Here is a 27,894-nt window from a genome sequence, read left to right as displayed (position 1 = left end):
TCAACTAACTTCTCTGTTCCCAAAAAGGAGTTATCATCATCTGTGATACCATCAAAGAGACTGTCAAACAAAGGAGGAGTCCTTTTAAACCTCCCTCCAGCTGAAGAGAAAGGGAACAAGGGATGTTAATGAAAGCCTCACTTAACGCTTTACATTTCCAAGGCTTTCACTGTTTTTCCTTCTTTTACTGTCTCTGTACTGAAAGGGTACAAAGGGTTTTTAATGGTGTTTGCCATGGTACTGAGCAGGCTGAGGTCTCTGTGTGCCAAGCCTTGTTTAACACTGGCCAGTGTTGGACAGTGACTGGGCTGTGTTAATGCCTTTAGTCCATATAATCCATCCAAATTCAGACAACATGCCTAGGTCCAGCACAGGCACAGCCTGTTGCTTCAAAAATTAGATGCCATTTCCTGTGGCATAAAGAGGAGTGTATGGGACTGTGGCTGTAACCCTGTGTTGTATCAACAGGTGCTGGAGCATCGGCTCCCCTTGCAAAGCCCCCGTCGCTGCCTCTGGAACCTGAACCGGCCTCAGAAACAGGCCCCGAAGAGACCACAGTCCCTGCAGAGCCCCAAGAACGGAGAAAAGAGAAGCGCAAAAGCAGGCTGACCACAGAATAGAACAGCCGCACTGGATGGGCTGGGCAGGCATGGGGGCCTGCTGGGCCGTTGGGAGCAAAAATCTTTGCTGCCACCCCTTAACTCAAGCATACCGTGAGCTTAGGCAAAATGCAGCTGGATGCCGATACGGTGACATTACCACCTGGCCTCATCCTTGTCTCAGTGATTCTTTGCTCCGTGGCACCCAGAAGAGGTTCTGATGAGCTGCCCACTCATGCTGCTGTGCTACTGCATGGGAGAACAGAGGTGCAATCCCTTACTTCCTTGAGGGAGGGGCTGCTGTAGCATTGCACACAGCGCTTAGGTGCTGAATCACTGAGATGGGCTGAGTCAATAGGATGGTTTAGCGAGGGCCAACTACGGTGACTGTGCAGCTTTTAAAGCAGTAGCTTGGACCAGTTCTCTAATTAGAACCCAGAGAGGATCATGCCCCTTTAGCAAGTGAGCCTTTTAGCTGGCTCAAAGGAAGCTCTACCAGCCCCTTGTAGTAAGGTAGTGGAAGAACTGGAGGAGGGGAGAAGCTAGAAAAATTAACAGGACAAGTGAGTGGAAGCCAGATCAGTCCAAGGAGTGAAACAACTCTGAACGCAGGCCTGGAGAGGCTACTCTCCATTACTCAAAGGGAGATGTGTGCAACCTGTATGCCTGTTTACCAAAGCCCAACCTCTCGTCGGGGTTGTCCATAAACCTGGGGAAAGCATTTCCAGCCCCCTTTTCTCAGGCAGCTAGCTGCAAGGCCACCTGCCCGGTACGTTGGGAGAGGAGCTCCCTCCGTCAGAGCTGTTCACAGTGCTGTCAGTCCTGCAAGGTAGAGGTGACAGGGACTGGGAGGGAGCAGACTTCTCTGTAATAGACTCACCCGTTAGCAAATGAAAGGAGACTGGACTTTCATCCACAATGTAAGTCTCTTGCTGGATTCACTCCAGGGCGCTCTGGCTGACAGCAGGCAGGGGGCACTTTGATACCCTACTAACATACTGCCTCAGTTTGGTGGGAGTTTTAAAGAGCATGGAGTAATTTGCCTTCAACACCCAGCTCTCCTGGAAGTTACTAGCACCTTGAGCAGGTTGATTTCTCTGTTTGTTCTGCTGATGACGGGCTGGAACCAATTCCATTCCCACAGTCACTAAGTGATAAGGGACAGGCTGACAGAGCCAAACAGAATTGGAAAGAGTGGCTGCTTTAATTTCTGCCTTTTCCAGCATCCCTGGGGCAGTTACAGTTATAACCTCTTTTGGGAACTTACACCAGTGGAGAGTTCTCTTCCTGAAAAGTAGATTCATGGCCTCAGGAAAGCTGGGTGGTAGCAGGCATGAGGATGTGTTGGAACTGAGAATTAGCCTGTTTCCTTAGAGTCACTTACCTTCTGATACCCTCCCTCCAGCCCTCCCACATAAGTTAAATCCTGTTGACACTAACTGGCCTAATTTTAATAAAGCCATTGAGGTTGGACAACCTCGGTAGTGACCATCTCTACCGTTCCATCAGTTCCAACCCTTTCCAGACTCAACTGCAGTCCACAACGGAGAACTGGCATCTTTGTTTGTTTTTTAAACTTCAATCCATTCAGCCCTGTACGTGCTGGGAGGGGAAAGATTATTACCACTAAAGAAATGGCTGTAATCCAAAGCGCCTGTGCACTTGGGCTGTGTTGTTCTCCAGAAGTGATGGAGAGGAGGGGACCATAGTAAGAGCTTTTCAGATACAGCTCTTTGTGGTAATCACTAGTGCCCAAGAAAGTAGCATAGTTGGCCTGACCCACGGCTGTTGCTGGGACAACCTGTCTGAGGAAGATTATTTGGCAAAAACAACACAGCAAGATCTTCCGTTTGCTCCCTTCCCCACAAGGGCGAGAGCAGGGTTTAGGCTTTGCATTTCATAACTTGCTGCTAGTTATACCAATTAGGTCATTTAAAGTGTTCTGTTGCTAAGATAGCTCTCACCTTTTGAACAATTTAGCTATTGTCAGCTTTACCCCAGCTGGCAAGGGAAACTCTTCCCCAGCAGCTGCAGCCAGGCTAAGCACCTCACACCTGAATGGAGCCATATGAGACTATAAATGTTACATACAGGCTGTTTTCCTTCTGAGTTAAGAGACTAGTTAAACTAAAGGTGAGGCCAGTTTCTCTGCCCTTAATTCACTAACAGTTTGTATCTCCTAGCTGCCCTGCCCTGCCCTGGCCCCAGTTCCACAGAACACTCCAGCCAAAAAAAGCTGCTTTTGCAACATAAAGCAGAACCACCATCATCGACATAAAATGTCAGTAACTCTTACTGGTGTAGCCCTTGTCCGCCTTGCCCCACAGTGATTGTGATTGCTGCCAATCACATCTCAAGCCCCTAACACACCTACAGACGCTAAATTAATAACTTGTGCAAGGAACCCTTCATTAGTGTTGTAGGAACCTACAGTGTGTTTCACAGGTTTTCTGTACCTACAGCTCCCACTGCTGTCAGGATATCCGGTGCTCAGACCTCTGAAAGCTAGCCTAGGCATGATTTACAAGTCCTGAATTTAGCTGTATTATGGGATAACAACCTTAAAGTTTCATCAGTGTTATTTTGCATAATCAACAGTAACTAATCAGAATGTACAAGGGAGGGCAGTTAACGTTACCAGATCCTTAGCTTGGTCACCAAATGCCTGGTGCAACATGGGCCAGGTTCTGGGAATAACAACAGCCCTGCTGTACATTCCGATTAGCTACTATCGTGCAAAATGACGCTAATGCAACTTTAAGGTTATTAAAGCGCGATCAGGAACCAAAGTTAATGTATTTTGGGGGGTTAGCTGACAAATGGCTGATGAGCTCTTGATCTATTAAACACACTAAATGAACAGCAACAGTTCACAATTTTTGGTTTGTAACCAAAGTGCCCTGTTTAAACCAGGTTTGACTTCCTCACAACCCATTTAACTGGTGTTGCAGTTATTTTGTATTACAAATACTAGAGGCCTCCCCCTGGGTTAGGGGCTGTACAAAACAGAGTTCTTTCCCTGGAGAGCTTACAATTTAAGTAGACAAGACAAACGGTAGTTGAAATGGGAAGCAACTTACCGAAATCATAACTGATCATTCTAGTATCCTGTTAGTTGCAGTTTTATATTGAAATAGTCATGCTGAATGTCACTGTCATTTCCATGGGGTGCATGTGAGAGGATTGATTTTTACTGGAAGAGCACAAAGCTGGGGCAAGGAGTTTTCTTCACTTCTAAAGTATGGAGAGAAATTTTTTTTTTTAAATAAACAGTTTGCTTCAGCATCAGCATCCCCCTTCAAACCTCTCTGTGCAGTTTCTTCAGCATTTAGGTGCAATAGTTAAACGTGGGCAGAGGAAGACTTGATAAGCAAAACAAAGTTGCTTTAATCCCTCTTGTTGATGTACTGCTTTGTACCTTACATTAAAACCCCTTTCAGACTAGGGAGGGAACAGCCCCTTCTTTTAGTATATAAAATAGGTGACCAGACCATGGAATGGTGACTGCCTATGCCCATGGGAAGGTGATCCACTGAAGCAGGAAGACTGGGGCTTCTCCCCCTGTCCCAAATACTAGTCTTATTGGTAGTGAACTGTTTGGTTGAACTTTTAATCTTACTCTGAACAGTGCCTGTGGAAGCAGAGGAAGGAAACGGGTGGGGAAAGGCCTGTTTCTAGCAGGTAATGAAATACATTTGCTACACTTAATTGATTCAAGCAGCTGCTGCCCCACTGACAGTTTCACAATGTAGTGTGACTCATGAGGAGCCATACACCTTGATCTTCAGGAGAGAGGAGATACTTGAAGAGCTACGCCCTACTTGCCCTGTCCCCAGAAGTGTGTAGCCCCCTTTTTTAGGCTCCTGGATGCTAAGATCGTCTAATGCTTTTACAACGAGGATTTCATGTTTACAGAGTACACACATGGATGGTAGAAGTGTTTTAAATAACCTTTGGGGACAGCATTCTCCTTCTGTGGAATCAGACTGTGGGACCTTGTTAGTCTCTAGACTTGGGCTAGGGGAAGAGGGAATTTAACTTCGGGGGGCATTTTTAAATGTGTAAATAGAGACCGTAGATGATGAGGATAATAAATGGAATTGGAGCGCAGCACGTGGTTTTATATACAATGGATTCACAGCAGTCGCTTCCCTGTACTCTCCAACTTTGACCTGGCTGATGGAGAGTGAGGCTAGACTGGTAATGAAAGAAAGGTAAGTGTAGGGATTTTTCAGTGGAATTTATGCTGTTTTTGTTCTCCTTCCCTCCCAAACAAGCTGCTTGGCTGAAACATAATATTGAAGTGACAGTTTTCCTTCTCTTTCCATAAATAGGTACGTAAGAGGGAAACAACAGCAGGTCAGAAAGAGCTGAGAGTTGGATTTCTAGAGCCATTGGTGCCCCTGGCTTTTTTTGAGCACATCCACACCACAGACCAGCTTACCTTGTCCCGTCTAGTTTCCGCGTAGGCAAAAGCTAGGCGTGCTAAGCCACCTCATAAGAGCACGTGCTATAATACGTAGAGCCTTGCAAATCTGCAGATAACCAGTTTATTTCCACCCGTGAGGATATCCATGGACCATGTCTGCAGAGTGGCTGCAGATACAAATTTTGTGCCCACATAGGGCTCTAATAATAGGCTCTAAGGGAAAGGACATGCAGGAAAGGCTGTCATTTCAGCCAAGAGGAGCCTAGAACTAAGTCAGACACATGCTGTTCCAAACTAGGAAGATGGATTTGCACTTGGCAGAGCCCTTTCTATGAAGACAGACAACTTTGTAAGCTGATTGGAAAAAAAGCTTTACTGAAATAGTGTGACAAACTATATACAGAAATGCACTAAAAAAATCAAAGCATAGCATATAAAAAGTCCCAGGATGCTTACAATAGAAAAGACACATTAATTTTACCTCAAGGAAGGTTCCCCCGTGTGTTTCTCCCCTCCCCCAAGTCAAACTGCACAGAAACAGAATTTCCTGTGCCATGCTTCACAGATATTGTACAGTGGAAAAAAGATAGGCTCAGACACTAGTTTGTATTGTTGAACAGCAGCTTTCCTGAGAAGTTCTTAAGGAAGCTTTTTGGCTCTTGCATTTTAACAAGATCATTCATCTCTAGGTGCCATGGCTTGTGTTCTTCAGCTGCCACTCCCGAAGCAGGATGACCCCAGATTAAGTTTTAAAAAATCACAGCTAGTTTCATATATGCCTTTCCCATTGCTTCTGAGATAGCAGATGCTGTGTCCACAATGGCCAACCTGCGTTTGTTCCTTTTGCTTGGGGAAACCCAACAGACAGAAGTCTGACATCCCACAATTCCCTGAGATTTCAGTCTGGTCAAGGGTTATATCTCGAGCTATTATGCAAGAAACTTCATTAGAACATAAAACTGGGTGACGGGACCACAAAATGGTAGATGAAATTCAATGTTGATAAATGCAAAGTAATGCACATTGGAAAACATAATCCCAACTATACAAAATGATGGGGGTCTAAATTGGCTGTTACCACTCAAGAAAGAGATCTTGGAGTCATTGAGGCTAGTTCTCTGAAAACATCCACTCAATCTGCAGCGACAGTCAAAAAGGTGAACAGAATGTTGGGAATCATTAAGAACGGGATAGATAATAAGATAGAAAATACCATATTGCTTCTATATAAATCCATGGTACGCTCACATCTTGAATGCCGCGTGCAGATGTGGTCGCCCCATCTCAAAAAAGATATATTGGACTTGGAAAAGGTTCAGAAAAAGGCAACAAAAATGATCAGGGGTATAGAACGGCTGCCATATGAGGAGAGATTAATAAGACTGGGATTTTTCAGCTTGGAAGTGAGATGACTAAGGGGGGATATGATAAAGGTCTATAAAATCATGACTAGTGTGGAGAAAGTAAATAAGGAAGTGTTATTTACTCCTCATAACACAAGAACTAGGGGTCACCAAATGAAATTAGTAAGCAGCGGGTTTTAAACAAAAAAGAGGAAGCATTTATTCGCACAACGCACAGTCAACCTGTGCAGCTCCTTGCCAAAGGATGTTGTGAAGACCAAGACTATATAACAGGGTTAAAAAAAGAACTAGATAAGTTCATGGAGAACAGGTCCGTCAACTGCTATTTGCCAGGATGGGCAGCGATGCAACACCATGCTCTGAGTGTCCCTAGCCTCACTTCACCAGAAGCTGGGAGTGGATGACAGTGGATCAATTGCTCAACAATTGCCTGTTCTGTTCATTCCCTCTGGGGCACCTGGCACTGGCTCCTGCCAGAAGATAGGATACTGGGCTAGATGGATGTTTGGTCTGATCCACGATGGCTGTTCTTATGTAGTTTGGTTATATTTTAATTTGAGAACATTCCTGTTATAAACCCAATGTAGATGGCACCAGCCCCAGGTATGTATTTAGGCCTGGAAGGATTAGTCTTATCTGTACATGTCAGTAAACACTGATCTCCCTGTACACACACAAACCCATGAAAAAGTAATTCTAGCTATGATGATCGATATTTAGATAGCCCAAGTAAAACTAATGTTGCCTGAGAATTACTTAAAGTTCCACCTTAATGTGTATAAAACATATCGTATTGTTTGCATTGGTGCCATTTAGGTAACTAACTTTTTGAATCTCAATATTAACTAATATTAATATTGTCATTAAATTATTACTCTGACCCACCCGCCCAGTAATTTCCCACAACCATGAAAATTTAAATTGATAATCTAAAAAAAAAAAAGCTTTAAGAATCAGTATCTGTCAAAAATAAAAATAAAAAATCAAATTCAGCCAAGCCCCTGTGTGGGTGTATATTCTATTAAGAAAAGAGAGAGAGAGAGAAGGCAGCAAGAAGGGATCCAACACCATTCATATATCCTGTTTAGACTTCCCAAGCCCACTCAGAGCTGGAAGGGGGCTTGTCTCATCTATTTAGTAATCTCTCTGCTGTAGTCTCACATCTGTCATTCAAACACAGTACTTTGTTGTAGCCTCTGCTTTAGTTGGCTGGTGAAAGACAAAGGGCTGTAAACAGTAAGTCTCACCCAGTGCAAAGGAAAATAAAGGAGGTGGATCTGCTTTGAGAAGCACCAGTTCCTGTCTTGCTCAGCCATTTTTTATTGCTGATAACTGCTTGGTGCAGTATCCAGACTGAGTACAGCTGCTGCATGTGTGCTTTTCATGCTCTTCAGTAGACTACGGTCTGATAGCACTGTATTGTGTTTGTTAGCTAGTGAGTAGATACCTATATTCTCAAAACGGAAGCACCACCACTGCCACCCTCCTCCAATAGCTGGGTTTTGAGGCAGAAGTACTTGACAGCACCACTTCAAAAGAATTTGCTCTATGCATGTATACCAGCACCTATGCCAGATATCTCAAGATTAATGCAAAGAACCAATGGGATATCTACAAATGAAGTGTTCTCTTCCCCACCAAGCAATAAGCTCTGAGAAAAAAATATGCAGAAATTGGTAGAGATTACTCATGTAATCAGGCTGGCTTATGCTATGCTTTTGCCATTCTCTCGAGAGTCTGTTCCCAATTGCCACTTCACCATATTTCAGAAAATGATTAGAAAACTGCCTGTGGCACATAATTACTCAGTTGTTCCTGAAAGTTCAACACATAATTACAACAAATAAATCAGCAAGGCAGAGCACAGCCATTGCCAATGGATTTCACAGTCTAACACAGGACATGCCTTTTATTTCGCTTATAATCCCTTGTATTGCAGTGCTGCACATGCCAGAAGCAGCAGCCTATACCTTAAGCAAACCGTTCTTAAAATAACTTTCTTGAGAGAAAGACAAAAAGACAAACCCATACACTGCAGGTTGCACCACAGGTGTCTGCAGATACACAGAATTGGCATCTCCACAACTGCGGCTAAGTGAAATCAGCAGACTAGGTTCCATCAGCTGATGCAGTCTCTACTGAGAGGTACTAAAGGCTAAGGTAAATGACAGGACAATTTCAGGAACTGCTTCCCCCTCCCCCCCTTCCTTTTAAAAGAAAGGCCTAGCAAGTAAAGAGTGGACTTAGCCAGCTTTCCCATACTGCACAGGGAAAGATCTGAGACACAGGAAGAAAAGTAAGTAGTTTAGTGACACTTCTAGGTATCTTCATGTGGCAAGAAAACAGCCCTTAAAAATGGAGCTCTAGAATTTAAATGGCCGAGTCTGGAATCGGCTCTATCCTTGCAGGGGAGGCATCACAGCACCAAGGACACTGCGAAGCAACTTCAAGGGCTATCTGCCCTGCACTGATCCACAAGCTATTTTTGCCAGACTTTATTTTTAACAATTTAAAGCAAGGTTTAAATGACTGTTTTGATCAAACTTAGGAAAGGATAAGGGTAAATATTGCAGCTGTATAGCTAAGCAAGTTCTGTGCTGGATACTGATAGAAATGAACACATCACAAATGCAGCTGCCCTTAATGAGCAACTAGCAGCCACAGGCCTGCTGGCTTAATACCATGCTGTTGAGCTCAAGTATTGTGTCAGCAGCAGTTGGAAGGTAAGACACTCCCTAGCCTACAGAATAGCTGGGAAAGTCCTGCTCAGGAGCCTAACGCTAATCAAGGTTTGGATCCTCTACCTATGTGGGTTTCATAGTATGATTCATAGTAATATAGAGAAGAGAGAGAAATGCCGGTGAGAACAGTTTCAAAATTATTTTAAAGCATATTTGATACTTTAGCGTTCCCTTCACAAAAGTGAAACAAGTACTGGATATTCTTACAGCCCATTGGGCTAAGAAATTCATTTACATGCCCACAATACAGGGCTTAATCTTCTACAAAAATCAAGCTATGGTTTGGGGGGATTTTTTTTTAATGCTCATAAAAAATTTTTTAAAAACCCCAGCTTTTAACTCTGCTGATTCATTTTCTAGCTCAAAGTTTCATAGCAATAAGACAGCTTTGAGTATAATTTAGAGCTGGCAACAATGGCATTGCAGCTGGGATAACTGAAATAGCACTGGGAATAGTGAGAGTAATTTTTCCACTTCTATTACTCAACAAAGGCAGTTCAAAATACCAAGTAGCAGTGAAGAGCTAGCACTATTGCATCAGATATAGGAAGGAGACGCTCGTGGACATACAGTGCCCTAAAAGTGAATGAGAAATGTTCTGGCTGAAACTCATGTTTTGTGCATTCCATTGTTTGGCCTGGAAAGGCACATTTGAGTTAAGTGGAGCTGGTTTGGGGCACAGAAAGCATGGAGTGAAGAACTGCAGGATGCTGCCTTCCAGTTTCAGCTGGTTACTGTGTGGGCTCTTTCAACAGGTAGCCAGGAAGATAGTGGCAACATTTGTCAACCATTAAGTCCTACTGATTAAGGATTATTCTCACTAAGGAAATTTGGTAACTTTGAACCAGTGAGATTAAGTTAAGCTGCCTAACCTTAAAGTATCATGTGCCTGCTTCATAATATGGCAAGAGCACCATCGGTTCCATCATAAGCTGCTCTAATTCAAAGCACATATTAAAGTGGAAACACAATACAACACAGTTATGCCAGGTCACAAGAAAGCCCAGGAAGAAATATTAGTGGGTCAGAAAGAATCTTACTATCAAAAAACAAGGGAGTAAAAAGTAGTTTATCATTTTCCAGGGTTTTGTTTCTAAATTCAAACGCACTCAAGTTCAGACCCTACTGGGTGTAAGTCGGTCGTGTCTCTATGGAATGACCTGAGTGCCGAACTCCTCTACATGGAAAGAAACTCAGGTTCTGGGTCTTTAAGATGGGTAGAATTTTAAGTGTTCGTTTTGGTCTATGGGATCTGCCTATTTAATGAGGTTAGTCAAAATAGTTAAAACATATTTTCAAAAAATAAATCTTAAAACTCCAGGATTTTCATGTACACTTTCTGAGCCAGAATCTGCCCTATGCCCATGCAATCTTGGGTTTTGTCCTGAAAATCTAAGGTCTTAACACTAGTTTTTTGAAGAAACATGTAAAATATCACAGCGGTCAGGTTTGCTCTGTAACCAACAGCCTGTACATATTTTTCTTTTGTCTCTAAGTCAAAAATCCATATAGCTTTGCTGGCTTTGAATAAATTTGCACCTGCCAAAGCAAAGGATTAATTCCTAAATTGGCAGGATGCATGGTCTTTGGTAGTGCTAGTGCTTCTGTGCCCACAGTCTATGTTCACAAAGGTTGCACAATAATGTACATTTCTCCTAATGGCAGGTGCCTCAGACCTGTTAGTCAAAGAAGCAAATTGGCCTTTTTTATAAAAATAGTAAAGCGCTGTCCTTCAAAACTGAAGACACAATTTACTGAAGGAGGAGGAGTTTGGATATCAATGAACTCTTATTCAAGTTCCATGACTGAAATGAATGTCAAACCGCAAGGTGAAGCTAGAATGAGACACCAACTGTAGGATGTGCACTACAGAGCTGGTTCCTTCCTCTTGCCCTGGTGATGCAGAAGAGACTCTGTCATAAATATAAAAGGGAAGGGTAAACACCTTTAAATCCCTCTTGGCCAGAGGAAAAACCCTTTCACCTGTAAAGGGGTTAAGAAGCTAAGATAACCTCGCTGAAACCTGACCAAAAGGACCAATGAGGAGACAAGATACTTTCAAAGCACGGGGGAGGACAACAAAGTTTCTCTCTGTCTGTGTGTTGCTTTCGCTGGGACCAGAGCAGGAATGCAGGTCAGAACTCCTGTAAAGGGCTAATAAGCAATCTAGTTAGATATGCGTTAGATTCTGTTTTGTTTAAATGGCCGATAAAATAAGTTGTGCTGAATGGCATGTATATTCCTGTTTTTGTGTCTTAAGGTTTTGCCTAGAGGGATTGTCTATGTTTTGAATCTGATTACCCTGTAAGGTATTTACCATCCTGATTTTACAGAGGTGATTTTTACTTTTTCTTCAATTAAAATTCTTCTTTTAAGAACCTGATTGCTTTTTTCATTGTTCTTAAGATCCAAGGGTTTGGGTCTGTGTTCACCTATGCAAATTGTTGAGGATTTTTATCAAGCCTTCCCCAGGAAAGGGGGTGTAGCGCCTGGGAGGATTTTGGGGGGAAAGAAGTTTCCAAGTGTGCTCTTTCCCTGTTATATATTTGTTAGACGCTTGGTGGTGGCAGCAATAAAGTCCAAGGGCAAAAGGTAAAATAGTTTGTATCTTGGGGAAGTTTTAACCTAAGCTGGTAAAAATAAGCTTAGGGGGTTTTCCATGCAGGTCCCCACATCTGTACCCTAGAGTTCAGAGTGGGGAAGGAACCTTGACAGACTCAGACTTTAAAGCCAGTAGGGACCATCATGATCATCTTGTCTCACCTTTTGCAGACTCTTTCCTCAGAGAATTTTCCACCATTCTGGGTTTTCTCTGAATCCCCAAGCCAACAGTAGTTACAAGTGGACTGGACACCATTTTGTGTGGTGTCAGGAAGGCATGCAACAGCTCCTAATTTATACCCTCACACAGCACCCTTTGGGGCTTATCTGATTTTAAATGTGTGTGAGCCACAAGTCCACATTACATCAGTCCTCTGGTTTTCCCTACAGGAAAACTCCACAGACAGCAATACCAATATGAGGAGAGAATGCCATTAGCCACATCCTGCTAGTTTTACAATATATGGGGAGAGGTTTGTGCTGCCAGACTCAACCAACCATGACTGCAGGCAACTATATCAGATCAATTCACTCTGAGAAATTCAATCTGGTCCCCTTACAGGACAGGGATGCTTTTACAGACTTGGCCCGAATAGGTGCGCTGCTGACTTATACAATTCCCACAGGGCTACATGACTCTAGGGTCCCTGCTACAAAACTTAGATCTACTGTGCTACACAGGAGACATGGCTTGGAGGGTAACTGTTACGGATGGAAGATTTTTAATCATTCAATTGTACCAAGCTTTATGCTGCAGGGATGAAAGATTCAAGTCCTAACCTGTCTCCATTAGATACTACAGATATTCTGGTTTTCTTGATGATGTTTGTGGTAGGCCTAAATAGCTGAGACGAATGCACGGCCAGGCTGAACAGGTTGTGGTTTGTAAGAGCAGAACTCTGTCCAATGATTGAGACACATTAAGGACAGAGAGACACACCTTTTTCCCTTTAAAAAAAAAAAAAAAAAAAGTCTCATTAAAGCTGCTTCTGACTGCAGCAATCTGTTTCACTTTTCATTCATATGGCAACTAAAAACATCCTCTCCCTAGCATAGTCTCTTCAGACTCCACACACAGCAAATCTCGCAGCTACTTGGTATAATCATTGTTTGTACCTTTACCAAAATTTTTGGAGTCCAGCATTTTTAAACTTAACAAAGCAGTTCCTGAATGCAGAGGGTCTGCAGTTGTTAATCTTACATACCTGTAGCAGGGGAAAGAAACTGGATTACATAGACATGCCAGTCATATTGAGTTTTCAATCAGCACTGAAGTAGACTTGTATTTTGCTTCTGTGCAACTGTAGGCTTACAGTTTCAGCTAATTCTCAAAGGGAAGCAGGCAACAGAGAACGCCTTAGCACAATACTATAGAGACAAGTGCTACCAAGAGAAAAATGGTCCTCTGAGCAACATGTTTAATAAAAAAAAAAAATGCTAAGCTAAATATATGCTACAATACAAGGCAATTTTCTTGTGGTGCTGACAGTAAGACGCCCATGCTCTGTTCCTGTGATTTCTGAGGTTGCCCAAAGCAGTGGAATTATATGCAGATAGGCAATTCATAATAAACAAACTGTGCTACACACCCCAAAAATACTTCTAATCTCTACTGGAAGTCTTCTTCCTAGCATTTCTCACTTGTACCCGAGGAGGATTTCTAGCATGTGAAGGACAGGTCAGTTCAGCTACCTTAAAACCAGTAATGACTTACCTATCCAGAAACCACCCGAAAGAACAAGACCCCTCCAAATCAAAGATATGCGTGTCCAAGAAAATTATGCAACAGCACTAGCATAAAAATAAATCCAGTCATCATCAGCAATAGCCTATCCATAAACTGGAGGATGAGGCTGACATGAACATACACCACAAAAGAAAGCATAAATGGTGAGCCTCGCTAGCTGAAACACAGGGCGATTTCTGTGCAACTAAGCCACACTTATATTTGAGGCTCATTGTAAGATAAACAAGCACCTAAGCTATCTCCCAAAAGACAGGTCTTCAATATCTTACTCTGACCTACCCAGAAATTAAAAAGGAGCTTGTGTGTGTTCAGTCTAGCATCCCCACCTGCACAGATACCCAAAACAATTTACAGAGCTTCCAGTAAAGCACTCTCCAGCTCTGTGCATTTAGGGAATATGTACAGGACGTATCACATTTCAGCACTGTTTACTCTGCTCCCTCCTACGCTTCGGGTGCTGAGGTTGAGAGGTAATTTTGTCAATAAGCGATATGATCACAACACTGAGCAAGTGGAAGGGTTGCTCTTGCCATGTAGCAATATGCTGCTAGGAGATAATGCAAGAGCCTTTTATTTTTGCTTTATCAGAAGCAAGACAGGGCTGAGGACTGCTGTGTACTCCCTGGGATTCATAAGCATGAAATTCTGTCTGGCTGCCTTGCTTTCAAGCACTATAGACAAGACTGTCTTAAATTAACAATCAGCAACTCTGCTCCAAAGAGGGATTTTGGTATCAGTTTCCTCCTCCTGACATGCTTAAGACAAAGACAAAAAGCCATGCTCTGAATTAAAATACTACAACTTTTACATTAACATGAGAAACACTCTCAAGTCACTGCCAAGTGGCTGGAATGTATTCTTTGGTTCTTCTCAGATAATATCCAGAGACTGTTTAATATCCCAAATTCCACCCACCACCACACTGTCTGAAATCCCCTGAAGAACACCATATTTCCTCAGACACTATATTCTTGGAGAAAAAGGCGTCTCGTTTCCATAGGCTACTGAGGGTATAGTTCTGAATATAGGAGTCCTTCAGCTGAAATAGCATCTCCAAGTCCCACGGTCCGGATGGGATCTTTACACACCAAAACAGGGGTGAAATGGAATGAAATTCCCTCTCTGTGCCATTGTGCCACTGGATCACCTGGATTTAAAGAGATTTTGGAGGGTGCCTCTGTGTGGGAGGTCACAAACTCCAAGGGAGCTTTAAGAAAGACTCTGTCAGTATCAATGGTTTCAGTTGCACAAGCCTGTGTCCCTGCCACTCTGGCTCCAGCAGCCACAGCTGCTATCTGGTTGCCCCAATACCCATCCACTGTAGCCAGAACATGATATGCCAGTGTGTGGAAGTGGATCCGGGTAAGATCAGATGCCTTGTCCATGGTCCTTCCATGCTTCTTCAGGATCCAGAAAAGGATGTCACTGACAATGCCCACATCTGGAACTCCATTCCAGGAAGCAAGGGAGGCATGAGGACCAGAGGCCGACTGGGTGAGGAACAGCAGCTCCTGTTCATTTAGCCCGACAGAGTTCACCAGGGGGAAGACCTGCTAACAGAAACAGAGTGAACTACATGGTTTTTTTTAGGCTTAGAGGTAGACTCAGATTTCCCATCTTCCTAATTTTAAAAATATTATGTTGTCACTGGCCACAGATTGCGTGCACATGGGGAGAAAATAAATTTGGTTTCTTGGGAAGGTTGAAGCATATTTCTCTGCACAAGCAACCTATCCAACTGATTTATGCTAAGGCAACAGAAGAAGGCAGGCATTCTACTTTCCAACTGAATACATGTGGAGAAAGAAGGGGAAAGGTTCCAGTGACAACAGAGGCTGTGAACGGGACAGAAATCATGTCTAAACTGGGATGAGTTAGCTTTGCCCTCATCTAAGAGGAGCAAAAACAGAATACAACTAAAAAACATCCACCCAAAACTCTACTCACTTCTACTACATGAATACAAAAAAAATTCAAATTCACTCCTCTTAATACAGCTGTGCAGCAGTTTGGAAGAGATGGATCAATCTGCCAAGGCCCAAATGTGGGACACAACCTCTGACAAAGAACCAAAATAAGGGACACAAAATAATTATTCATGCAAGAAATGTAACATGCTGTGGAATTCATTCCTTCAGCGTAGATAACTTTCTGTAGCCTCAATTTCGTCATTTTATTTCCAATATAAATAACTTTCAACAATGAAAGTAACAGAATACGAAATCCATATGAAACATAGGTAGGCTTGGCAGAATTCAGTTTTTTCCCTATAATTTTGACAGATAATCTCAATGTTTATTTTTAAGCTTTTTTAGATTTTTATCTATTTAGATGTTCACAATTGTGCAAAATTATGGGTTTTAAACATTTATTTTTACCTTCAGCGATTTAAATCTTCACAGTTGTACAAAATTACGGGGGGGGGGCTCAAACAATTATTTAATCACAGCAGATGTTGAGATTCAAAAAAGTTAAAGCATTATAACCATTAAAACACAAACTGTCAACATCACATGTTCAAATATACAAAGTAAACAGCCTTAAATCAAACTAATAATTTCTCAAGCAGCATTTTTCTTATTTTGCCTGTCTGTAAATTTTGATGGTCATTGATGGAAGTATGTCGGTTTGTGCATGCACAGTCAAATTTATGTTTATTGACATTTAAAAATAAAAATCTAATCCTTCCAAGCTAAAACATACGTAATTTGGGGACTAAAAGGCGTGACATCCCTCTAAATGAGGGAGCATTGAGTGGTATGTATGCAACAACATATGAAGGAAGCTTCAGAAGCCTGAGTATTTTTTTAAAACCAGTTCCAGTTCAAATAATGGTTCTATCAGAAAGCTATGGGGCTGCTAAATCTGAAACAACTGTCTGAGATTACTCATGTCAAATCATCTGAATCTACAGAGAGTTCTTGGGTGCATTTGAATTATCATGACTTGGGTCATTTCCCTACAGCAGTTGCAAAGGAGGTTTATGGCTGTGAGCAACAAGGCAGGAGAATCAAAGTGTTTCCCTACAGTAAATCATGCAACTTCAGCTGCTGAGCACATTCATTTTTGCATACATCACATAACGCTGACCTCAGCACATTTAGGAAAACAGAGAGTTGACTGGCTGAGACCATCGGTTGATACCCTCTCAGTGGGATATTCCATTAAGGTGTTTCCAAGACAGATATTCCCTTTATACTAAAGAAAACACTCTGGTCTACTACCAATTATGAAATCATAGATCGTTACACTTCTCCTGTTAATGCACTGTTGAGTGTGGGAACCTCAGCAGAGCAGTGACTTCGGCCAGAATACAAGTACAAAATGGCTCTGCAGGCTTTATACCTAAGATACTCATTGCTCTCAGAAGAGGCAACCCCAATCCTAAATTTCCACTTATGATCACCCACCAGTTAGTCTGTGTGCTGCACCAGTGATGGAGTACAGACAGGGAGTGAAGTGGGCATGTCCTGTCATTTTTGTTACCTGATGCATAATCTTGCTCATGAGATCCTGGTCAGTCATACTGGCCAATTCCAGGTGTATGGGGATATCAGTGGGGATATCAGAGATGGAAGTCACAGCCTGCAGAAGGAAAGGCAAGACATCTTTAAGAAACAGAAGAATAAAGGCTTTTGGGCTCAAATATAGGCACCCTAACCTGCTCATGTCTGGATGTAGTCAGATTTCTAAATGATCTAGCTGGCAAAAGGATCAGAGGAAGAAATAGGAGTAGCCTCTAGCCTTCTGAATCTTAAAGCACAACAGCATCAGACTGTAATCTAGATCCAATCCCACATTCGTCTAACTGCCCAATGCACAAGACTTTCCTGACATGAAGGAGCCCCAAATGCTTGTTCCTGAAGCACAAGAGAACACACTGAATCAGGAGGCAGTCAGCTGTAAGATAAACAAAGAGCAACTTCCACACAAGAGAGGCTCAGTGCAACTCCTTCTGCTTCAAGCGGGAAAGAATCCCTTTTGGATTACCTGACACTGCTACTGCCTACAGACTACAAGGGTCTCAGCTGCAGCCTTGACTATGCTAACGTGGGATGGAACACAGTGCATTCAGCCACTGGATGAGGCTCCAATAACGAGATAAATCCACCACAGTCTACCCACCAGTGTGGCAGCTTCTTCTCTGAAGACTCCACTGGATCCAACAAACAGTAATGTCAGTGTTAGAAGATCTCAACCAACCCATAAGACTATAGCTCATGATATTAGTTGTATGGTTTTAGAGTATAAGCCTTTGGCCCACAATAGCAGGAAGAACAGCCGGCGAAACGAGCAAAGACATCCTGTAACTGCATGCTGAAATCTCAGGAAGTCAACACTTTGTGCTACAGTGTTTACTGGGGCTGGAATTAAGGAGATGGTACAGTGCTCAGGTTCTTACCTCCAGAAGTCTCTTCTCACGCACTTCCCTGCTCTGCCCTTCCATCATGTGAAGCCCTGAGAGCACTACAAGGTCTGGCTTAAACTCATCCAGGCTGGACACAAACACCTCCAGCATGTTCATGGCTCCATTTGATAGGTCATGGGAGAATATAAAGCGGTTGGCATTGGGAGCTCTCAACTGTCCCCATTCTTCACCTAGGACGAAATCCCCAATCAACAACAAAACAATTAAGCCAAATAACTAGAGGATAGTTTCTGGATCCCCACTGGAATCCCATCACGAATCAGAGCTGTCATGGCTCCCTAGAGGCCTAGCTAAGCAGAGTTTAACCACCTGATCAATACTTGACACTTGAGCTGTGCATCATATTTAGGCCTGAATATATACAAAATGGTTCCACCCATCTCCACTGGGTACCTCTGGACGCTGAGGAAAAGTTAAAAATTAGGTAAATTTTTGTGAGAGTCTAACAGGGACACAGATTATACAAACCACAGTCTAACTGGTCAGCTGTGCACTAACTCCCAGCTGTCTACAGATATAACCTCAACACTGGAGTACACACAAAAAATCCATACACCAGCTATGGTAAATGGGTTGTGGCAGGGTGGGGGTGGGGCAGCCTGAAAGGGATGGAGAATGTAGGGATAGAGCTGGGCGGAAGGACCAAAAAGCATTACTTGTATTGCTACCTGCAATTTGAAGGGAGAAAAGGTCGTGAAACTGAAAGTTGCCCAAGCAGGAGCATTTATGAGGTAATCAGGGAGCGAACCTCAAGGCCTGAGAGCCAGTGAGTGAGTTTGTTCGCTCAGATCTTACAGACTGACGGAGAATGAAATCAGAGTCTGGTTAGACTGTTTTCATGCTGACGTCTAGTCAACAACACTGGATTTAACTCAAGTTGCCCATCAGGAAAATGTTATAAAGAGCTTCACAGTGCAGTATGTTAAGGTCTACGGAGGACACAACATCCATAGCTCAACTGGTTCACACAAGGGAACTACAAAGCAGTGCATTTCACACCAAAGCAGCGTCTAGGAGAAGACAAAGGTGCCCATCATCCACATGGAATGTGTACTTCATACATGCTACCCGGAACAGAGGAAGAACAAGATCTACACAAAGCAAGCAGCATGTTTTCCACTGGCTATGAGACAAAGACATGTCAACTTTGGTTAGTTGGCCCATATCGAGAGTTCTGGAGGAAGAAAAAAAACTTTGAGGAAGAAAGCTCTGAGTTCATACAAACAGGATGCAATAAAAAGGGAAGTACTAGAGAGTTTAATTAGCCTAGGCTTTTGTAAGTGTTGGGGTCATTCTGGAACCTGCTGCTATGACAAAGTAAACTTTTTAACCATACATACAGCATTTCGGATACCTATGAAAGTCCTGCTCAGCTTTTGTTTGGAAAAGACAGCTGTCACTCTTCTTGTTCACTGCCACTATGCAAAAGAAAGCCAAATATTCTTAGTCCTTGGGTTACAGTTAGCCACCTGCAGAAAGAGTTCAGACTATATGGTGCCTCTTTTTGAATTTAGGGAAGGCTATCAGACTATTTTAATGTTATCATAGAAGTCCAGGTGTTTTGTAATTATACCCATAGACATTGCTTAGGATACACACTTTTAATCAAACCTTCTAAGCTAATACTGTTTTAGGGCAATGGTGAGACTATTTACATTCCTCAGCTTACAGCAAACAGAAGTACATAGCTCATGGTGAAATCTGATAGGATAGCAATACTGCAGCACTGGAGCAGGATACAGCATTTGTACGGACCACAGTTCAAAGGAAAAGAGAGTTTCAAAACAGTTTAAGATGTTTGTTCACCTAGCAGGCTACCACTGCTCACAGAATGGATGGAGCTAACAGATTAGCTCCGACACTGACAGCTGCTAATCCTGATAATTTAGACAGTTCTTAAATTTAGTGACGTGCAGAAAGCTTAAAAACAAATTATAAAACCAGAAAAAGGTTTGAGTTTTGAATAAGATATCTATCACCTTGACACTTCACCACCACAGTGCACAGGTTTTGTTTTTTTAAATCTCTGAAAGTTTGGTAAAAACCAGGACAATCATTTCACCTGTAAATTGGTGTCCTACAACAGACTTCTAAGTCAGATCTACTACTGTAAAGCCAAAGCCACTTCAACTTGAGAGGCAGGTTTATGCCAGTATATTTTTCATTACGGCTAAATCTGACAGGCTATGGTACAGCATTAGTTCCTGAAAATATTTCCAAAGCTAAAGACAATCTAAAAGACAAGTAAGGAAGCTCTGGATTGGTGATCTCCTCTGTCAGAAGACCCATTCACAGGTAGCTAGATGTCCGGTTCTATGCAAGTGGCCATCACCTACCAATACAGACTTACTACTGGGACATACAAAGAGCTAGAAAGGGAGGAAAACATAATGAGAACAGATAACGTTAATAACTAGGTGCAATCAAGTATTCTTTGCATAGCCCCCTTCATCCAGAAAGATCCTAAAACAATTTATAGACTACAGCGGGATCTGATGCAACAACATTAGGAATGGACTATGGCAGCTATTCTGAATCAGCAAAAATACACAACAGGTTTTAGGAAGGAAAGTGAAGAATAGCTATGAAACCATAGGTGGAAGTTTAAGAGGCACGATGTAATTCCTCCAGGTTAGGATCTGATCAGCATATTTAACAGATGATACAGTGACCACAAAGGGTCAATAGTTTGGTTTTACACTGCATTCCAAAGATGGCACTCTCTAGAACACAGTGCCCAAGGCATGACTCTGGGGCATCTGGTTCAGGGACACAGTGCCACTTAGTGAATTGTCCGTGCTACTTACTGCCATGGCCAGGTTTTCCTCAGAGGTCTCCCAAATGACTAAATACAATCTTCCAATTTATGGGGGATCACCATGCAACGGGAAAGATACAGTTACTGCAGTGGTTTTCATGCTCTGTGTGAACTATTTAATAAGGAAATCATCTTATAGCAGATGTACAACTTGATTGTATGAAAAGATAAAATTAAGATAGTATGAAAAGACAAGATGACTCGCCTGCTTTGATGCAATGAATATGGTTCCATTCCCACCATTTCCTCAGTGTACAGTAGGACTTTTAGAATGGGACCATTTTTCCTTGCCTTCTCTACTCTAGCTCACTCTACAGTTTGGTTCTCTCCTCTTGTCACCACCACTCCAATTCTGGAATCTGTATATCTGGGGTTGAATTTACACCAGAAAGAAATCCCAAAGATTAATGAAACAGCTACACAGAGTTTTGGCGGGGGTGGGGGTTTTTTTAAGTTGTTTTTTTGAGTTGATGAGTCAAACAAACCTCTGGAAATCCTTGATTGGGCGGCAGTGGAAAATATTTGGCAATGAACTAGACCTAATAAGTCTTTTACCCCTTTAATGTTCAATGTGCTGCAATATTCAAAGTACCTGCTTGATACTCCAAGATAAGGTGGAATTCATCTGTTTCCTGCATAGATTCTGGTGGGACAATTACATTATCATCAAGTAGTTCATGGAGTTTAGGACCAACTGGACCACAAAGAAGGATCTAGAAACAAAACAATCACAATCTAAATAAGGATGCAGTGGCATGTCCTTGATGAGCAAAATCTGCAAGCATCTTCTCTGTACTTGTGTTAAGTAGCACTCTTCATATTTTTCTGAAGATAACAAAGTCACTCCATGGACGGCTCCCAGATTGACTCACCTGTCTGGTTAGCAGTAATGGTGGAGGGCAGGAGGGGCATGTATGCACACAGTGCACTATGCTTTCTCAAGGCTTGTTTTTTAATTTTTTAATATATTTTTTTGAAGATTTGAATAATGAAACTGGTAGCCATGAAAGCGAGGGGCTGATGATCAATTGCTGTACAAGCTTCTCAAGACTATTCCAATAATGCACATCTGTTCCTACTTGCAGCACCCTTAATATTCCAATACAGTCTAGGGGTATGGTCTTCACTACCCCTCTGATCGCAGGCAGTGATCAATCCAGAAGGGATCGATTTATCGTGTCTAGTCTAGACGCGATAAATTGACCCCCGAGCGCTCTCCCATCGACTCCTGTACTCCAGCGCCATGAGAGGCGCAGGCAGAATCGACGGGGGAGCGGCAGCAATCAACTCACCGCGGTGAAGACACCACAGTAAGTCACTCTAAGTACATCGACTTCAGCTATGTTATTCACGTAGCTGAAGTTGCTTAACTTAGATCAATTCCCCCCCTCAGTGTAGACCAGGGCTAAGAAAGAAGGTGGGGGAGGGGCACTCTCCAAAGACTGCTAAACTGTGCAATAACTGTGACAAGAAAAAATGCCTATTAGAAATACCTTCTAAAGTTGAAGTGTTTCCTTAGATGAGACTTGAAACCATGGTGAATTGCTAGTACATTCACCCAGTGACTTGATTTGCTTATTAATATAGCTAAATTTCTATATGAAACAATATTGCCTAGAATGAATATCTGTATTTTGTATTGTATGGAAACCCCACCTTCAGGCATCACAGGATTAAAACAGGAAGTGTGGCAGTTGCTCCACAGTACCATACCGAGAGCCATCAAATACACCCATGGGTGAATTTGTTTCAGACAAACAATCTGACTCCCACTCACTGCACCATAAAGAGTTCTCGAATTTCACAGAATTTCATACAGGACAGCAGAAATTAAAGGAGGACCAAGACCACCCAATCATGCATATTTGGTCTATTAAAGATCACATCAATATATAATCAGTGGTGATAGAAAGACTAACTCATGGGATGCAGCAAAAACAATGTTATAATTAAGACAAAATATACTGGATATAGAGAAGCTTACAAACCAGATACATTTCCTCTCTGTGTAGCGTAACAAGCAGTTGTTCTGGGTCAGACTCGGCTTCCACTAAGGAACATAATCTAGTGGTGTGATCCCCAGAATATACTTACAAGTGGTTTAGAGCCTGATTACAAAAATTAAATAAAACCAAGTTTTTGAGACACTTACCTTCAGGTCTGGATTTGTTGCAAGTTTCTGACCAATTAGGGCAGCATTTCCTCCCACATAGAGCTGTAAGAGATAAAGCATATGAATGTAATCCTTTTTATTAACAGTTTTATAGATGGAGTTCTACATATCTGCAATAACTTTGTCAGAACAAATGAAGTTAACCATGTGCTTTGATGGGACTGCATCAGAATAATTCCACAGTTCACTGTCCAACACAGTTTTCTCCAATTTAACAATTTTTGTCCCAGGATGTTGTTATTTAGCCAGTATTAGCCTTCTGATAGACCACTGGACTTAAACATTTCAATTTGTTCACCCCCTAAGCATTCCCAAATGCTGTCCATTTAATTTGTTATTTTTATTTGGGGGAAGGGGGGTATGTTCTATCTTATTAGTGAGCTGTGCAAAGAATCATTTTAAGATATAAAAAAGATTTATCGAGCTCAAGGCCAATGTACACAAATGAGAGAGACTCTGACAGACATCATAAGTCAAGCTGGTGCCAGAATTCCAAGTAATTGAAAAATAAAGCAAGATTTACTGAGCTATTGTGTTTAACTGTTTCTATTGATACCATTTTGCTAGATATGGAGCTCTTCAGATAAATTTATTACCACTGGCACCACAAGACAAAAGTTGTGAAATTCATAATCCAGTCACTGTGAACATGTACAAAACCAGATCCACAAAGCACCAAAACCACAATATGAGCTTGTTTTTTATCGTCAACTTCTCCCTACCTTGCAGTGTAGAAATCGGGGAGTTCATCAAAAGCTATAGGAATTATGAGAACTAGTTTTAAGAGAAAAACAGGTGGAAAGCCAGAGACTAGAGGAAAATGAAATAAAGAGGATTGAACCATCTAGATAAAGGATCACTTGAAAGTCTAGTGAACCCATCAACTCCCTCCACACAAATGGGCCCTATGGAGACAAATAGCTTGGCTTCTACTTGGACTCCATCTGAACATTCCTGAGCCTGCTACCTATGCTCGATAGACTCTATATATAGGAAGCAAAGCCTGTAAAGCTTCTTGAGATGAGCAAATCCAAAATGGTGCTCTGGGTTTCACAGCTCATGCTAGACCGGAACAATATGTACTACCCATGGTATCACAATACTGTTCAAACAATGGTTGGGAAAGATTGGAGAATGTAATGCATTTGACAGGGAGAAATGACTGGAGTTAACAATTTAAAGGAGTGACAGAAAATGAAAAACAGAAGGGAAAGAGGGAGTGATGACAAAGGAAAACTTCAGTTATAAATCAAACCCTGGGCACGAAAGTCAAGGTGCAAAACAGGCAACAGAAAGACAAAGTTGCAAAAAGGTCAGAAGACCATGGAAACCTAGAATAAGTCAGCTGCAAAAGAATTTAGAGCTTTTCCTGGCTCGGAAGAGCATTTGTAAAACTCTACATAAACAATCTGCAGAAATTATCTACCTTAACACTAAGTGCCAAATGGACACATGGCAAAAAACTCCAGAAGTCTTAATGTACATCAGAGCAGATGAACCAACTAGGAGACGGGTGTTTTACAAAGACTGCCTCCTCTCTTTAGCTCTAATGCCAGAGAGATGTGCATTTCCAAGCCTTATATCGTGGAGCTTCTGAAATTTATGGAAATGTTTTCAGTTCTTTATTCTTGGATCCACCCCCTCACCACCTGCACCATTTAAAACAGTTAGAGCCTTCTTTGTGGTATCAACCTTGCCCCTCTGTCATAAAACAGACATTTCATTTGTTGCCTAGGTTATATTGAACAGCATTCTTGTGAATGCCATTTAAACTATCAGAGCCAAAGTATATGCTATGCAGATTTTGGCAGGCTGGGATGTGCAGAAAGAAAAGACAACGCAGCATTCTGCGATTTAGGATCCGACCAGATAGGCAGAGTTAGAGAAGAATTACATTTTCAAAGGAAGAATTTGTACATTAGCAGAGTGTTTAGATTCTCAGCAGCTTCACATAAAGTGATCAAGTTTTTTTAAGGCCAACTAATATAGTAAAGCAGCAGTGTAAACTTTTGTTTCCTGAACATCTTGCACTATCATTTTGACGGATGAAAAGGGCCATGAAAGCTGCTATACAATTTGTCAATGTACAAAGGATAAGTCTTCTCAGACTAGCCCTAAAATAGAGAACACACCTGTGCCCCTGGGTACTCTGAGGCTGCTCGTGCAATGTGATTGAAGGTCTCCGCATCACTGAAGAAGCGCTCAGCAGCTGCCCCCTTCTGCATGAAATGGATGAAGGCTTCTTTCAGGTCCTTCCTGGAATTCAAGACAGCATGATCTTTCCCGTCCCCAGGATCAAGACCAAGTGCCTGCAACAGCCTCACACCGGAGAGGATTACATCTACACAGGCATTGACTCTGGGGAAAGAGGACAGAAAAGAAAAGTGAGCTGGGAAAACAGAGAAAGAAAGACTTGGGGGGGACTTCTAAAAGTTTTGGGAGAAAGTTGCTGTGTTTTGGCTTATTGAATTTGTTAGCACTTGGATTCCGGAGAATTTTACAAGCAGCTTCAAGAAATGCATCAAGCATTGCTTTAACTGACAAAATGGCCTGCTTTTGACCCATTTTTATTCAACTAAAAGACTGTGGACTAGGGACAGATTTTCAACTCTGTGTTCAAATTAAAACAGGGACTGGAGTAACACTCCTTGTTTTAGGTACTTGTGTGCAACAAAGCTGTTGCCTCTAATAATGCCATGTTGTGTATTTTATTCAATCCCCACACAGGCGTGAAACACAAAATGGGCAAAATAGCAGCGCTTATTACCTGCTAATGGATGCAGGGTGGGAAAAGAAACAAGACTGGACCGGATTGGAACTGGGTTCTGTCTGATAAAGACTTTCCCTCTTTATCACATTCCAGTGTGGAATAAAGGAATGTTTCTTACTTCTCAGGAGTGTTGAGGACACTCGTCTTCCATTCTGACCCTGGTTTTACCATTTTATATTTGCTCACCGTTCCAACCCCCAAAGAAGTCAGTCAACTCTCTGCTACACGTGAGAAAATCTATTTGGGATATGAAGATCTCAATGGTGCATCCAGATGGACGAGCATACGTATGCAAAATGTCTGACATATAAGCATGGAGTAGGCACTTGTTTATAGTCCCAGAGAATTCTGCCGTTCTAAAAGGCACTCTGATACTGTGGCGATGATGGTGCAAGAGCCTGAACAGAATCAGTAACAGTGCTTATACTTATGTATACTCATACCTAAAAATACAAAACCTTCATTTTAAAAATGAGTATTCCAAAATACATCTGTAAGGGGGACTAGATGGCTCAGGAGATCAGCAGTAACACCCAGCCCTGGTCTATACTACGAATTTAGGTCGAATTTAGCAGCATTAGATCGATTTAACCCTATACCCGTCCACACGACGAAGCCATTTTTGTCATAGAATCATAGAATATCAGGGTTGGAAGGGACTTCAGGAGGTCATCTAGTCCAACCCCCTGCTCAAAGCAGGACCAATCCCCAATCAAATCATCCCAGCCAAGGCTCTGTCAAGCCTGACCTTAAAAACTTCCAAGGAAGGAGATTCTACCACCTCCCTAGGTAACGCATTCCAGTGTTTCACCACTCTCCTAGTGAAAAAGTTTTTCCTAATATCCAACCTAAACCTCCCCCACTGCAACTTGAGACCATTACTCCTTGTCCTGTCCTCTTCTACCACTGAGAACAGTCTAGAACCATCCTCTCTGGAACCACCTCTCAGGTAGTTGAAAGCAGCTATCAAATCCCCCCTCATTCTTCTCTTCCGCAGACTAAACAATCCCAGTTCCCTCAGCCTCTCCTCAGAAGTCATGTGTTCCAGACCCCTAATCATTTTTGTTGCCCTTCGCTGGACTCTCTCCAATTTATCCACATCCTTCTTGTAGTGTGGGGCCCAAAACTGGACACAGTACTCCAGATGAGGCCTCACCAATGTCGAATAGAGGGGAACAATCACGTCCCTCGATCTGCTCGCTATGCCCCTACTTATACATCCCAAAATGCCATTGGCCTTCTTGGCAACAAGGGCACACTGCTGACTCATATCCAGCTTCTCGTCCACTGTAACCGCTAGGTCCTTTTCCGCAGAACTGCTGCCTAGCCATTCGGTCCCTAGTCTGTAGCTGTGCATTGGGTTCTTCCGTCCTAAGTGCAGGACTCTGCACTTATCCTTATTGAACCGCATCAGGTTTCTTTTGGCCCAATCCTCCAATTTGTCTAGGTCCCTCTGTATCCTATCCCTGCCCTCCAGCGTATCTACCACTCCTCCCAGTTTAGTATCATCTGCAAATTTGCTGAGAGTGCAATCCACACCATCCTCCAGATCATTTATGAAGATATTGAACAAAACCGGCCCCAGGACCGACCCCTGGGGCACTCCACTTGACACCGGCTGCCAACTAGACATGGAGCCATTGATCACTACCCGTTGAGCCCAACAATCTAGCCAACTTTCTACCCACCTTATAGTGCATTCATCCAGCCCATACTTCTTTAACTTGCTGACAAGAATACTGTGGGAAACCGTGTCAAAAGCTTTGCTAAAGTCAAGAAACAATACATCCACTGCTTTCCCTTCATCCACAGAATCAGTAATCTCATCATAGAAGGCTATTAGATTAGTCAGGCATGACCTACCCTTGGTGAATCCATGCTGACTGTTCCTGATCACTTTCCTCTCGTGTAAGTGCTTCAGGATTGATTCCTTGAGGACCTGCTCCATGATTTTTCCGGGGACTGAGGTGAGGCTGACTGGCCTGTAGTTCCCAGGATCCTCCTTCTTCCCTTTTTTTAAAGATTGGCACTACATTAGCCTTTTTCCAGTCATCTGGGACTTCCCCCGTTCGCCACGAGTTTTCAAAGATAATGGCTCTGCAATCACATCCGCCAATTCCTTTAGCACTCTCGGATGCAACTCGTCCGGCCCCATAGACTTGCGCACATTCAGCTTTTCTAAATAGTCCCTAACCACCTCTTTCTCCACAGAGGGCTGGCCAT

General features: G+C 42.5%; 2 protein-coding genes across 17 annotated transcripts in view; one reads left to right on the top strand and one right to left on the bottom strand.

Annotated features, from left to right (window-relative positions):
- Positions 1 to 7,362, top strand: part of BBS4 (Bardet-Biedl syndrome 4) — a 100,928-nt gene extending 93,566 nt beyond the window's left edge. For 10 of the 11 annotated variants that reach the window (XM_043523422.1, XM_027818867.3, XM_037910413.2 and 7 more), the window contains one exon: positions 469 to 3,887. In XM_043523422.1, the coding sequence (XP_043379357.1) occupies positions 469 to 620 (152 nt within the window). In that variant the 3' untranslated portion in view covers positions 621 to 3,887. Of the gene's footprint in view, positions 1 to 468 lie in introns of all 11 variants that reach the window. The other variant, XM_007056462.4, reaches the window with a different exon arrangement.
- ADPGK (ADP dependent glucokinase) overlaps positions 5,379 to 27,894 on the bottom strand; it is a 33,579-nt gene continuing 11,063 nt past the window's right edge. Inside the window, exons 2-7 of one of the 6 annotated variants that reach the window (XM_037910420.2) lie at positions 25,034 to 25,259; positions 22,881 to 22,943; positions 21,321 to 21,441; positions 17,884 to 18,080; positions 16,968 to 17,066; positions 5,379 to 15,034 (exon numbers count right to left, since the gene is read on the bottom strand). In XM_037910420.2, coding sequence (XP_037766348.1) covers positions 14,483 to 15,034; positions 16,968 to 17,066; positions 17,884 to 18,080; positions 21,321 to 21,441; positions 22,881 to 22,943; positions 25,034 to 25,259 — 1,258 coding nt within the window. In that variant the 3' untranslated portion in view covers positions 5,379 to 14,482. Of the gene's footprint in view, positions 15,035 to 16,967; positions 17,067 to 17,883; positions 18,100 to 19,264; positions 19,302 to 20,933; positions 21,067 to 21,320; positions 21,442 to 22,880; positions 22,944 to 25,033; positions 25,260 to 27,894 lie in introns of those variants that run through there. The other 5 variants (XM_037910421.2, XM_037910422.2, XM_037910425.2 and 2 more) reach the window with 5 other exon arrangements.

Source organism: Chelonia mydas, chromosome 10 (genome assembly GCF_015237465.2).
Source record: "Chelonia mydas isolate rCheMyd1 chromosome 10, rCheMyd1.pri.v2, whole genome shotgun sequence".
NCBI lineage: Eukaryota > Metazoa > Chordata > Testudines > Cheloniidae > Chelonia > Chelonia mydas.
The sequence above is the reverse complement of the archived record's forward strand: the minus strand, read 5'-3'. Positions and strand labels throughout refer to the sequence as shown.